This window comes from Sesamum indicum, linkage group LG12, assembly GCF_026168435.1.
Source record: "Sesamum indicum cultivar Baizhima isolate 11 linkage group LG12, ASM2616843v1, whole genome shotgun sequence".
NCBI lineage: Eukaryota > Viridiplantae > Streptophyta > Magnoliopsida > Lamiales > Pedaliaceae > Sesamum > Sesamum indicum.
In genome coordinates this window covers 13661203-13674491 of record NC_142668.1, presented here as the reverse complement: position 1 = coordinate 13674491, position 13289 = coordinate 13661203, and the positions used below count along the sequence as shown (strand labels likewise).

Below are 13289 nucleotides of genomic sequence, written 5' to 3'. Positions count from 1 at the left end.
GTTGGACTTTTAATATTCATTTTTATGATCCTTTTATGCGATTTATGATATTATTTTAATCATATTTATTCTCAACTTATAATATGTTTTAACAGGACCATTATTTCATATAACAATCATAGTTTTTTATTTATATAAAGGGGTAGTTGAAGTGATTTGTATTGACAATATTTTTATACTCCAACAAGTATTTTAGTATATTGGCAAAATGACTGTGGATTGGTTCATAGTCTTCTCGTGAGTGCTTTTTGATGTATCAAATGAAACACTGCATTTATTTAATAAAATATTGCTTTTATCATATTTAGTTAAATTTTATCGTGTAATTTATTATTTTTTAATAAATTATACCCTGATTATATAATAAGTACGGTACATTTATCACTCAATTCATAAGAATTTTTGTGAGTATTATTTAGAACAAGTCTTCATATATGTAATAATAATGATAAGACTTATAATATTATTACTCGTTTAAATTTCCAACCACACGGAAACATTAACTAAATTCAGTATTTCGATGTTTCTAAAAATCATTCACCTTAAATATTAATAAAAATAAATCAATCATACAAACACGTTTTATCATCCTCGCATTTAAGTCGCTTCTCTCTTTTTACAACTTTCTAATTCCTTCAAAGATTAACTGTCTGATTAATTGGTTAAGTTATTGATGAATTATTAATTAAGATATTCTCTATGAGCTTGAAATATAAGGTAAATTCTTAATGCTAGTAATTGAAGTGCACTCAACGTGTGCGTATAATTTAAATTTTTTATTAAATTTAATTAAAATAAATAAGACAAGTTAAATAATTAGTCATGCCGATAAATATAAATTAAAAATAATTACAACTACAATTTATGATCTATAACACGAACCTTTCATGAATAGAGATAGTTTGTGTGATGATATTGACGTTTTTAAAAATAAAGATAGTTTGTGTAAATAAGTCGTATTTTCACTTGTCAATATGTAATAAAATCATGTGTGTATATATATAATATAAGAACAATATTATTTAAGTATTTAATTATAGGAGGTAAGTATTATATTTTTTTAATGAATGGAATAAATATTATATAAAAAACAATTTAAGGGCAACCTGTATTTCACCCTAATTTATTTATTGCAACTATCAATTGGGCATTAAATGGAGATACACATAAACGCAATTACACCGGTATTTAAATCCTCATCAATAATTATTAAATAAAGTACTCATAATAGTACACGACTTAAATAGTCGCATTATTGAAGAGTAAAAAGAAAAGCTTATAAAAGTAGTCAGTTCGTATAAACAAAAGGCTTATTTAGCAAAAATAAGGGAAAAACTTTCATCAAAATTGAAAAGAATTTAAAATACCATCCTCCACTGATATTTTCGTTAATTCTAATTAATTTTATAATAAAAACGCATGTACATATGTACCCATTATATTAAGCAACTAGCGGATTAATATTAGTTTGATTGACAAAATTAAGATCATTTCGTATCACAAATTATGCATATGTCCATATGTTTATAACAAAAAAGAAAACAAAGATTTCTAAAGAAAATAATGAGATTATTCTAATTTAATAATAAAAATAATAATAAATAATTACACCGTACTCTATTAATATTTGATGTAATTATACAATACTTTTTGTAATTTATAAAATTATAAATTGATATTTGCTTCTGTCTAACAGGGGCTCCTTTTTCCTTTATTTGCCAGTCGGGACAGTTCCACTTTGTCCTTGCTTAACACATCAATTCATTCAAATAAAAAATACCAAAGTCAAACCTTATATATTTATTTTTTCTATAATTGAGGATGAACTATTTAATTTTTTATCTTTTATTTTCTCTTTAAATAATACGTTTATCTCTAATAAAGATAATTCATTTTATTATTTTTTAAAATTACTCATTATGTCTTTCTTTTTTTTTATTTAATTAATAAAAATTCATGCGCATTGAACGTGCTTTTAACCACTATAGTTATTGACAATCTTTTATAAATACTTATTTTAATTATATTTAGTTAAAATAAAAAAAATAACGTTTGAAATTAAATAATTAATTATTCGTAGGATTTGATTAACTGATGACGTGGATTTGAGTGCCACGTCATCAGCTGGCTGAGTGCGCTAAATCCTTATCCTTCTTGCCTACAGGCTGTCCTAATTCCGGATATTATGGTAGTGGGTATTTTAAGGTCGCCGGTGGGGGGCCTCATGGCAACGTGAAGTGGGTCGGACCCATGGCCCATATGAGAAGTGAGGGCTCCGTTGCCGACACGTAAATGAATCTGGGTATGGTACGCAATATTGGGCCCATACAGGCGCAATCCAACTACCACTTAGTCGTTACGCTCTCATGACCTCGCAACTTGCTCCTTCCGCCCAATCATATCATGTGTATAAACCCCAAACACTTTCGGATCAGCCTCCCCACTCTCAGTCATATCATGTGTATAAACCCCAAACACTTTCGGATCAACCTCCCCACTATCAGTCGCATAAGCATGCTTCTCTGAATTGTATGGGTTTTGATGAACATCTCGACTGTTTGGTGTATTTTCTGTTCAGTTTGATCCGGTTTGACGTTGTTTAGTTCAGGGTTAGGATAATGGAATTTGTGAACTCTGTGTTTTTTTACTCTGCGCATGAATTTGCTGAAGCTGTTGCTGAACTGAGAATTCGGTTTTGGTGAATTCGGAGGCTGTATGTTTGTCTGAGTAAGCCATTGTGTTCGCGAGTAAGCTTGCTACTATGTGCTACGCGCTATAATCAGCTCAACTTGAGGATAGTTTGGTGTAAGTTGACAGAGACTGGATAAGTAAGATTGTTTTTTATGTGAAATTTTCGGTTGATGAGTAAAATTTCAAGAGAATTTATTGTAAAAAACAATTTAAGTTTCACTTTAATTTCTTTTAGTTTCTGTGGCCTGAACTAAGGTTGCTTTTTATATTAAGGCTGTTTGCAGATTAATGGATAAAGCAACTTCTGAAAATGGAGTAGAGGAGGTTCAGCTGCTTCCTTTTTATCCTGATGAGCATGAAGGTATCATCGTGGAAATGAAGGAGGCTATGGATCCGGATGATTTTAGTGTGATTCTCAGATATTCACTTTCACAGTGGAAGTTGCAGGTATTTATGGCATTCACTTCACTCTCTGCCTCTTTTTCCTTTTGTGTGTGCGTGTGTGTGTCATCGGTAATTTGGTATGCGCATACCTTGAGCGCCTGCAGTTACTCTTGGTATTATCCTGCATCTGCTAATGGATAACTGGGCTAACATACAACAGAGACACCAATTTGTCCCTTCTGCTTTCCCTGGTTTAATGAATAACTGTCAGGATTCCCAAACTTAAGCTGATGGATCTGGATCAGATTTTGATTGAAGTAAGAAGTAGCGAGCTCAAACTTAACTGATACTTATTCTCCATCCCCATCTTATATTTCGAGATTGTTACCGGTGCTCATTTTTGTTATTAAATATAATTATGTACGAGAAATATGTTTTGGTGCTGTGAGAACTTCAGAAAACTGAAGGTGCCAGGCTGCAGTTAATACATGAATAACTTTTACTATTTGCTTTAAGCTTATGTAGTACTATTGTATTGCAGACTTTTGAAATTAACTAAAATCAACTACCTTTGAGTCCGTTTAGTCTAATTTTCTTCTGATCTATTCTGAGAGGGCTTGCCCTTCTTTGAGCTCTTGACTGAGGATAAGCCAAGCCTCTGGAGGAAAGTTCTGTTGGCATGAGCATCTCACCTTAGCATACACAAAGAAATCCTAACTGAGGCATTCTGCTAACCAACATGGCTAAGGTTGAGCTGTAGTTGTCGGAGTTCTCCTTATATTTTGTGGAGTGTAAGAATAACTAACCCAAATTTAGGTTTTCCTTCCCCATCTTTTTACCTAATGTTGACCTAGTATTATAGCATAATGCTTGCATCCTTCTCTGCCTCTCCATGACCCTAAGACAATTATACAACCTTCAGAGCAGCAAATTTCAGCCTCTCAATGTAGTAAGTTCTGTTTAACTAGCATTTTAACCCTACTGCCTACATAATACTGTTTAATTGCACTAAATTGTAGAGTCATTTTATGCAACATTCAATTTTTAGTCCACACGGACTCTGGATGATCAGCATCCTTGACATTATTGTACAACTTTAAATAAAGACCACAATCAGTGATCTGCGGTTAACACTTTTTTCTTTTTGAAAATTTATTGCAGGAAAAGAAGGGAGTATGGATCAAGCTACCAATTCAACTTGTGAATCTTGTTGAAATTGCTGTGAAGGTCATTTTTTCACCTTTCCAATATGTATATGTTTAAGAATCCATAATCAGTTTTATTACAATTTCTATAGCCCCAATTTGTCATTCTAGGGGCCAGAGCATGCCAAATGGGCTGTGTACCTTACTCTGGTTTACGTATGGTCGTTTTTTGGGACTAAGGCTCTCCAAAGTATCCTTTTGCTGGAAATTAAAGGCATCCTCCTGTGAGCCAGTAGCCATGAAAATGATATGATTCTCATTTGGTGAACTTTGATGAGATTATTCTGCTTCTTTCCCATTTAATTTAGCTTAGAGACAAGCATAAAGGTTCTTGAGCCATTTTAGAATTGTATCTAAGTTCAAGTGAATCATAGTATTTTCTGTTGAATTTAGCCTATGAACACAGATTGTATATGTTGCAGGAAGGATTTATGTATCATCATGCTGAACCTCACTATTTGATGCTTGTATACTGGATTCCTGAAACTCTTAGTACCATCCCAGCTAATGCAACGCACCGGCTCCGCATTGGTGCTATTATTATGGATGATAAGAGAGAGGTACTTTTATTAAGTAAATTTGTCTGTGAGTTTTACACCCTAGAATAAGATGAATACCTTGTTACAGAAAAGTGGATTACTTGAAAACGATGAGGCAAAAGGATCCTTTTGAAAAGCAGGTCCCAACAATGCGATATAAACAAATTCAACAGGAATTTAATAAATCCTAAGCTGACAGTTGTGACTGTTTAATGGAAACATTAAGCAGATGTGCAGCAAAAATGGTTAGTTGGAGTCAAATTTGAACTGGTGTTCTTGTGACTAGTCCTGTAACAAAGAGTGTATTATTGCATCCTTCGTGATGCCTTTCATGATGGGTTTTCCTTGAGAGCATGACTTTTCATTATTCCCAATGTTTGTCCCTACAAGTATTATTATCCCTGGTGTATTTTGTTGGCCATGTTCATTTGCATTTCGTCTCTGTTTGTAGACTTTCATAATGAAGTAGTTCCCTTAAAATTCTTTTACTTCTGGGTAAAGCACAAGCTTATTATTGAGTTAATTTGATGTTCATCTTGTAATTCGACAATTAATAATTCTGTGTGCAAATTATGCTAATGAGTGTCGATATTTATGGACTTTTGAGTTCGTCTTCTTCTTTTAACTCTTACAATTTCTCTGGCATAGTTGCTTGTTGTTCAAGAGAAGTTTGGCAAGCTTCAAGGAACAGGTATTTGGAAGATCCCTACGGGAATTCTTGAAGAGGTTTGCAGTTTAACTAAAGTTTCAGTGTACGGATCATGTCCAATATCTTTTACCAATACATTGCTTTGTAATTTCCAGGGCGAAGATATTTTTTCAGGTGCAAGAAGAGAAGTAAAAGAAGAAACAGGAGTAAGTAATTGCTAATATGGTGAATAAATTGATACGCATAGAATCTCATTCTGCTGTTGGTCACTGTTTTGAGGAAGATGGTATTTGTTATTGCAGATTGATACAGAATTCATGAATGTACTGGCATTCAGGTAAGTTTTGCAAAATAAGACTTACAGTTCTCTTTTGAGCTAAATATTGTTTTCCAACAAATGCGACTGAAAATCATATTATTTAAATTGACTGTTTATGCAGACAAGAGAAACAAATGCTGTTTAGTTAATTAATTTAATGCAGATATTTGGTCAGTGTTTACCTTCTACTGTATACTGAAGTCTATGCTACAGTAATTTAATTCTAAATAAAATTAATCCAAGTTCAAGTTTTATCAGTAAGTATATCATCTCAAATTTGGAGATACCTCTGTATCTATCTTCATGGAATGCAGTAAATTATTTTTGTCAAAGATCAAACTAAATTTTGTGCTCTAGGATTTTCTTGGATTATTTGTGTCCGATCTTGGTTTCTGTAGTACCCCTGAAAAAGAAACAAAAGGAGAAGGTGCTTTACCTGGTTCTTAGGCTGGATGTGAGCGTTGTAATTGTAACAGCTTGATCATGTTAGTTTAATAAATTTGGAAATGAGATTATTTGTGGCGTAAAGCTTTTGATGTTCTTTCGTATGCCTATTTTCACTTACAGGCAATATCACAAGTCTTTTTTCCAGAAGTCAACCTTACTTTTCCTATGCATGTTAAGGCCTCTATCCTTTGACATCCAAAGACAAGACTCAGAAATTGAGGCAGCCCAGGTAGCCAAAGAGTAATTAGTGGTGTTATTAACCTTTGCCTGTCAAATATCTAATGGAGATCACTGACAAATCTCAGCATCTAATTGCATGCAGTGGATGCCAATTACTGAATATGCAGCACAACCTTTTCCCCCAGAATACTCCATTTTCAAGCATGCTGCGGATATCTGCCTAGCAAAGGTTGACAAGGGTTACGCTGGATTCAGTCCACTGCCAATAGCATCATCCTTCAGTGATCAGATCAGCCACCTTTACGTTAACAAGGAGGATCTGAACCTGTGACAATCTCCAAATTTGTCTGTGGAGATGGGCAGTGTAAAGGAAATTTTTTTGTAATGGTACATATTGGAATTGATTTTTCATTTCAAATCCCATTACATATACTGTCCTATTTAATATATAAACGCCATATGTATAAAGTAATATTATTTTTATACATGTGACGTATATATATTAAATGGAATAAGAGCTGTAATGTGATTTGAAATTGAAAAATGTCAACCTAACTTAAATAAATTGTAACAATTTGTTTGTATGGGTTGTTGAATCATAAATATGGAAGTGATTCGAGTTTGGTTTGCTTTTAGCTCTCATCACTTATCGAAATTGAGCTACCGGCGTTCAAATTGTATTATGAATGCTCGAGTGCCTTTCTAGGGGATTATTATTATTATTATTTTTCTTCTTTTTGAATTATGAGGGTTGGGCCACATTTTTCATGAACTAGCCGTTAGAAGCAACATTATTTGCCTATGAAAAAGGCCTTGGCAATCGCAAATACAAAAACTAGCAAAAATGACACCAAATTTCCCCTTCAATCACATCAAGATCATCATGCCTCCACCAAGTTCAAAACAATCGCATCAATGAAGTAATGCTCAAATTCAAAAACAACCCCACAAACTTTATTTTCAATTTTCACATTGTTTTGAGAGCCAAATGAAGATATACTATAGTGGCATGTTGAAAGAAATATAAACATGCAGCAACCAACCAAACCACAGGTGAAGCACCGGCATATCACGATTTGAAGTTAGATGCAAAAGTGGCATCATTCACCATCTTCCCATCCACTCATCGTTTACTTGCTAAATTGTTTTCTGTTTCGCAATTTCACTACCAACATAAAAAAATAAATATACACATGGTGCAGCATGTGTAGTCGTCAGTGTTTGATGCGCGCATTGGGCGGCGTCCCTGTAATGTCTCATTTAGCATCATACACACCGCTACTCACTATGTCCCACTACTAGAAATTTTAATTTAGATTGAGTCCCAATTACATACCAGTGTGTAATATAATTAATGAAAAATGACATATTATGTATAAATATTTGTAATTAATTTGATGATTCCATCAAATTTGAATTGAATAAAAACCTTTTTACTATGACACCCACCAAATAATTCATTCCACAAAAAAGGAATGAAACAAAGGTGGGTGTCCTTTCCTCGCTGTCTAATACAGAGATACAAATCTATAAACTCGGCCGAGGCCTTTTATTTAATTAAATCAAGATTAAAAAAGAAAAAAACAAGAGTCTGCTACCGCTACCACTCTAATACAATTTATTTAACAAATCAAACAAATACCCAAACGGGACTTAATTCATTTCACAATAAAATGAAAGTGGAAATGAAAAATAAATCGAAAATGGAAACAAACCCCTCAAAAATTGAAATTACAATATACTCAACTTACAGCTGTAGAAATGCGAACCAGAGACTCAAAATTACGCCCACAAACCTTCCACCCTCAAACCTAACTGCGCCGTTACTATCCGTGGTCTGATCCGCCACATCTCCGTCGGGAGCGTCCGCTGGAGAGTCCGACGGAGCAGCCGGTGCAGGCGGCGACTTGTGCTTCTTCTTTGATGGCTTCGGCGACTCTGCGTCTGCTTCGGGAGCCGGAGCTGGAGCTGGAGTAGGAGAGAGGGCTGCCTTGAACAACTCTTTCGGCATTAGAACCTTGTTCAGTTCGTAGATAGCCAATGGCTGTTCATCGACCAAGGTATTCATGATTTTTGCGGTCACAATTTTCGTTATGATTGTCACATCGGTGCCGTCATTCTGTACCGTGAAGTCGAACTTACTGGCGCCGTCGGTGGCTAAAGTGTTCGTCAGGCCGTTGCTCGATTTTAGTCCTGCTAACGATTGGTAAACCGGAATTCCGTGGTACTCCAGTAAAGACTGTTTGCCTGCTGCAGTTAGGTTCTTGTATTTGGGCATGAAGCTCTTCATAGCGTCGTCTCCGGGGCAGAAAATAGTTAATCCGCTCTCGACGTTGTCCTCGAATGTCTGTTCGGCTGGATTAGCCAACAGCGTCTCGGCGAACACTTTGCAGCCGTGAGCCGACATGAGTGCAGTGATGTTCGTCTGGCTCGGTCCTGGCGCCGGGGCCTCGGCTTCAGGAGAAGGCAAGATCGAGGAGATCTGGATGACGGAGATGTTGTAGGGGATAGCTTCGACGGGCTTGACGAAAGTGGCAGAAACAACGCCGCCATTGTCCTGGGGGGCAAAACCGACCTTCCCGCCCTTCAGATCAGTGATATTGACAAAGCCAGCGGAGCCGGGGGCTGAGCCGGTGGCCTGGAACATGGTGGCGGCAAGGGCGGTGCCGTCCGTGATCTGGTGTAGCTTTTTGGAGTCGAAGTAGTCGAGGAGCACGTGAAGCGAGAGAACATTCTTGATGGCGCCTATGTTGAGGTGCTTGGAGAGCAGATCCGACATTCGGGCATTGTCCACCGCACAAACGGTGATTGTTTCTCGTCGGTTGATCTCAGGAGCCAGCTGGGTGAGAGTCAAATAGTGGTTAAAGGTGGAGAAGTCGGGGTACTTGTCGAGAATGCGGGTAATGTTGTGGGCATAGGTGGTAGATGGAAGTATGAGAAGGGAAAGCGATAAGAGCACCGCAGCTGCGGCGGCGACCAGGCGGAGCTGCAGCATGATGCTAAACTCAAGAAAGCGGGGATAGAGCGAAGTGGATGTATAGATAGGGTTATTCCAACGGAGTTGGGGGTGTGGGCAGATGTAATAAGAGGAAGGAGAGAGAGAGAGAGAGAGAGAGAGAGAGAGAGTGGTGGGGAGTTTATAGAAAAAGAGTTGGAAGTTGGAGTAAACTACAGCTAATGCCACCGAATAGAGTCATGAGCAATGATGGTGAGGAGTTTGTAGGTTTCTGTGGTAATAATAATAATCTTTACATTACATGAACATATATATAATTAAATGGTTGGAATTGAATTGAATGCGGCAACAGCAACAGCATGATTAGGGAATATATATGATATGATAATAGTGGTTGTTCAATAATTTGATTGATTTTAGCAAATGTGTGGGGATAAAGCTCACCGACAAGGACAACCTGATTGGAAACACATAAATAACACCGTGTTCACTGATCCTTCTCCTTCTCAAACTTAGAGTGTGTTTGTGTGGTACAAGGAATGAGTGAGTTGTAATTGAGTTTAGGAGAAAAGATGGATGGTTAGGTTACTTGAATCAAAAGAAAAGAGAAATGTTCCAAGGAACAGGCACAGGCACAGGCATCTCTTCTTTTGTTGCAGAAGGAGGGGCGTGAGGGTGGGTAGTTTTGGCAGTATGTTTGGGACCAATTTCCCCTGATGATGAAATAACAGCTGCAATTCTGTCGCCGCTCCTTAACCTAAAGTGTGTGTGCCAGCTGGAATCTTGCAATACCATGTCGCAAGCATTTGTATTCCATTGTCTCCACCGACAAACCCTCCTATCCCAAATTTCCACCACATTCTCCAAACTTCTAATGCCTACTTCACCTTTATACAATTCTATCAAATTTGAAATTATATGGTCTGCATTTGGGCCGAGATTGCGTTGCATTTGATTTAATGGCAAAGATGTATATGTAGTTGCTCAAACATCAGTGAAACCCGCTTCACTTACATAGGACCAAACTCATACGTAGGCCCACAATCAATATTCAAATTCAATTACATTTTATTTATTTCAATTATTAGTCGAGCTTAACTGGTGTAATTTTCTTATATACAGATGTATTTTTTTTTTTAAACTATCATGTTATTTTTTAATTAATTTATCATAAATCTAATTTGGAGCTGTCACCAAAAAAATAAAAATGAAAATGAAAATTCTATCAAAACATCAATAAGTAAAAACAATGTTAGACGATTCGAGTATATTGAGCGGAACCCGAATATTGTAGCTAGCTTAATTGTAGAGGATGTTAGACATCGTATACTTAGCATTACATTAGCTAACTCAGATAATACACATGCACTTTATAGATTGTGACGTATTCCTTGGCCTGTCGAGGGAAACACTATTTGATTCATGATTGTTGTACTATATCTTTTTCTATTTATGAAAATTAAATTTACCGAAAAAAAATGCACAAAATTGAAGAATTTTTAGATGTCCAATAAATCTGGTTGATTGTTCAGTAGACGTTTAAAAATTCGATAAAATTAAAATGACAAATAAATATGCAATTTGGGGTAGGGGTGGCAATGAGTCAAGCTCGAGCTTGATACAGTATTTTCGAGACGAGCTAGCTCGCGAGCTGGTGAACAATTAAAACTGAGCTCAAGCTCAAAATCAAGCCGGCTCGACTCACCTGCCACCCCTAATTTGGGGTATTGAATTTTGCCCATACTAATACCTACACCCATGGGTATTATACATAAAATAATTATTTTAATGGGTCTAGATTTGAATCTAATATAAAAATATTTAGAGGTGGGTTAATAGTTATTATGATGGAACTGGTATTTAGAGTTATTGCTTTGGGGGAAAAAAAATGAACCCACTCACCCACAAATTGAATTTCCATCCATGATCCTGATCGTAAGCACAAATCATCCAAGTTCAACCCAAATTTTTACTCGATTCTGACTTAGGGTTGATTTTGGATGATTCTTGCTTAAGGTTTGGTTTCATAGATGGAAGATCGATTTGGGGGAGAATGTGGTATTTTTTACCCCAACATTAACTCCATTTCACCCCTTAACCTAATCCTAGCTTCAACACCGCGTGACTCACTTCACATTTGGGCGCCAGAACAACAAGCTTGACGGCAACACGCACATCAAATAGCCATTCCTTTAAAAACTTAACTGAGATATCTATCGTGCAAACGGTCCATTTATATGATATCATTTTTGGCTAACTAAAAAGTATGGTACTAATCAAGCAACTTCTTACCACCCAACACTCCAGACAGCCATCTGCTCATCACATGGCTTCTCCGTTAAGAAGTTAACAGCAGTATGTACTGTACAACTGTGGCCTCTTTATATGGTACCAAACTTGGTCAACGAAAAAGCATGGTACCAAGTTTTGCAAGACCCTCTATAATGTGGTATTAGAAAATACAAATCCTTCCGAGTTTAAATACTTCAGTAAGTGAGACTGCTGCCTAATTGAAAGGGGATAACAATAACTTATTTTGGAACAAAAACTATGAGATTCATGTTTGTGAAGAATCAGCACAGTAAGGCTCTACACACAAGGCATAGGAGACTTCTCAGCACAGACTGCACAGTGATGCAGGCATAAACAGATAGAAGCATTTCACTAAATCAAGAATCTCACCTTTTTGTCAGCCAATTCATTAGACTTCCAGCACAATTACCAGCAAATTCAGCTAATCCCAGTCTATTAAGTTCGCATTGCACAAGTTCAAGAGCCACCAAATATGAAGCATTGTCAAGAAACTCGACAACGCCCCAAAAAACTTTGATGTACTCCAACAGCTTACTTAGCACGAATGATATTCATCTACCAGCTAAGTCAACAATCTTAGGTCAGATTAGAGAAATCAAAGTTCGATAATGAACCCTTTTCAGTAATTCCTCCGTTCAGAAAGCAGAAGTGAGCATTCATTCACCACTACTCCAGACTTCATATCAGGACAAGACACAACTATGGAATTAACAGCTTATCAGTGAAAATTTCCTTATCATAACAAACTCAGCATTCTAATATGTCCAGATGTATCAATCTAAATACATAAGAATCAGCAAGTAGCAGACAATTATAATATCTACAGCACTTGCCTATCAGCAGCATCAGCAACAAGAGGCAATCTTGGGAGCTGGCCCAGCAAACAAGAAGACGAGCCATAAATCAAGCAAACCAAGAGGAACAAAAACACAGTGCTATCCAAGCTCATCATCAAGTCCAACCCCACCCCATCTCTCGGGCTAAAACTCCTCTCCAACAGGTCAGGAAATATCAAAAGCACATCAAGAACAATAGCCTGCATAGTATTGAACCTTACATACCTACTGAAGTTGGGGTTCCTCACAACAACGAAGTAGAGCGTCAAGAATACCAAGAACCCATTAAAGGGAAAGCTCTTGAAGACCCTAATAGCTGGAACCAATGGTTGGATGAAGGCCTGAAAGGGAGAAAACTGCGTGATGACATATTTTCCGTACTGAATGCCATCGAAGAAGGGGTAGAAGTAAGTGATGGCAGATATTAACCGGTCCGGCGCATCGGCGGAGTTGCTGTCCTTGGATTGGGCGATGATGAGGGACCTCCTGATAGTTCTTGGATTTCTTAGTGGGGGAGTTGGGAAGTGAGGAATTGATGCTGGAGATGAAGAATAACTGAGTTTTGGGTTTAGAGAAGAGAAAGAGAAAAGGGATTGCTTGTTTTGTAGAGTTGAAGGGAAGGAGAAAAGAGAGTTGATGGCCATCCCTTGAGAGAGTGATGAGGATGGCCGAGAAAGTGGTGTTGAACTCGAATTGGGGGTAGGGAAGAAGAGTGTTGTAGATTGCAGTATCACAGAATTTTCAGATGCGAGGTTTTTTATTATAATATT

At 36.8% G+C, this 13289-nt stretch overlaps 3 protein-coding genes across 3 annotated transcripts; 1 reads left to right on the top strand and 2 right to left on the bottom strand.

The window, feature by feature from the left end:
* Positions 1-2380: 2380 nt before the first annotated feature.
* On the top strand, positions 2381-7049 carry LOC105174966 (nudix hydrolase 10). Its single transcript, XM_011097238.3, has 9 exons — positions 2381-2805; positions 2965-3138; positions 4237-4302; positions 4703-4840; positions 5468-5545; positions 5624-5674; positions 5771-5805; positions 6355-6463; positions 6557-7049. The coding sequence occupies exons 2-9, from the start codon at positions 2980-2982 to the stop codon at positions 6743-6745; spliced, it is 825 nt and encodes a 274-aa protein (XP_011095540.1). The 5' UTR covers positions 2381-2805; positions 2965-2979; the 3' UTR covers positions 6746-7049.
* An 891-nt stretch (positions 7050-7940) lies between these two features.
* On the bottom strand, positions 7941-9661 carry LOC105174965 (fasciclin-like arabinogalactan protein 1). Its single transcript, XM_088876115.1, has one exon. The coding sequence runs from the start codon at positions 9407-9409 to the stop codon at positions 8162-8164; it is 1248 nt and encodes a 415-aa protein (XP_088732241.1). The 5' UTR covers positions 9410-9661; the 3' UTR covers positions 7941-8161.
* A 2737-nt stretch (positions 9662-12398) lies between these two features.
* On the bottom strand, positions 12399-13264 carry TIC20-V (TIC 20-v-like protein). The gene has a single exon (XM_011097236.3). The coding sequence runs from the start codon at positions 13161-13163 to the stop codon at positions 12504-12506; it is 660 nt and encodes a 219-aa protein (XP_011095538.1). The 5' UTR covers positions 13164-13264; the 3' UTR covers positions 12399-12503.
* Between the last annotated feature and the right edge of the window lie 25 nt (positions 13265-13289).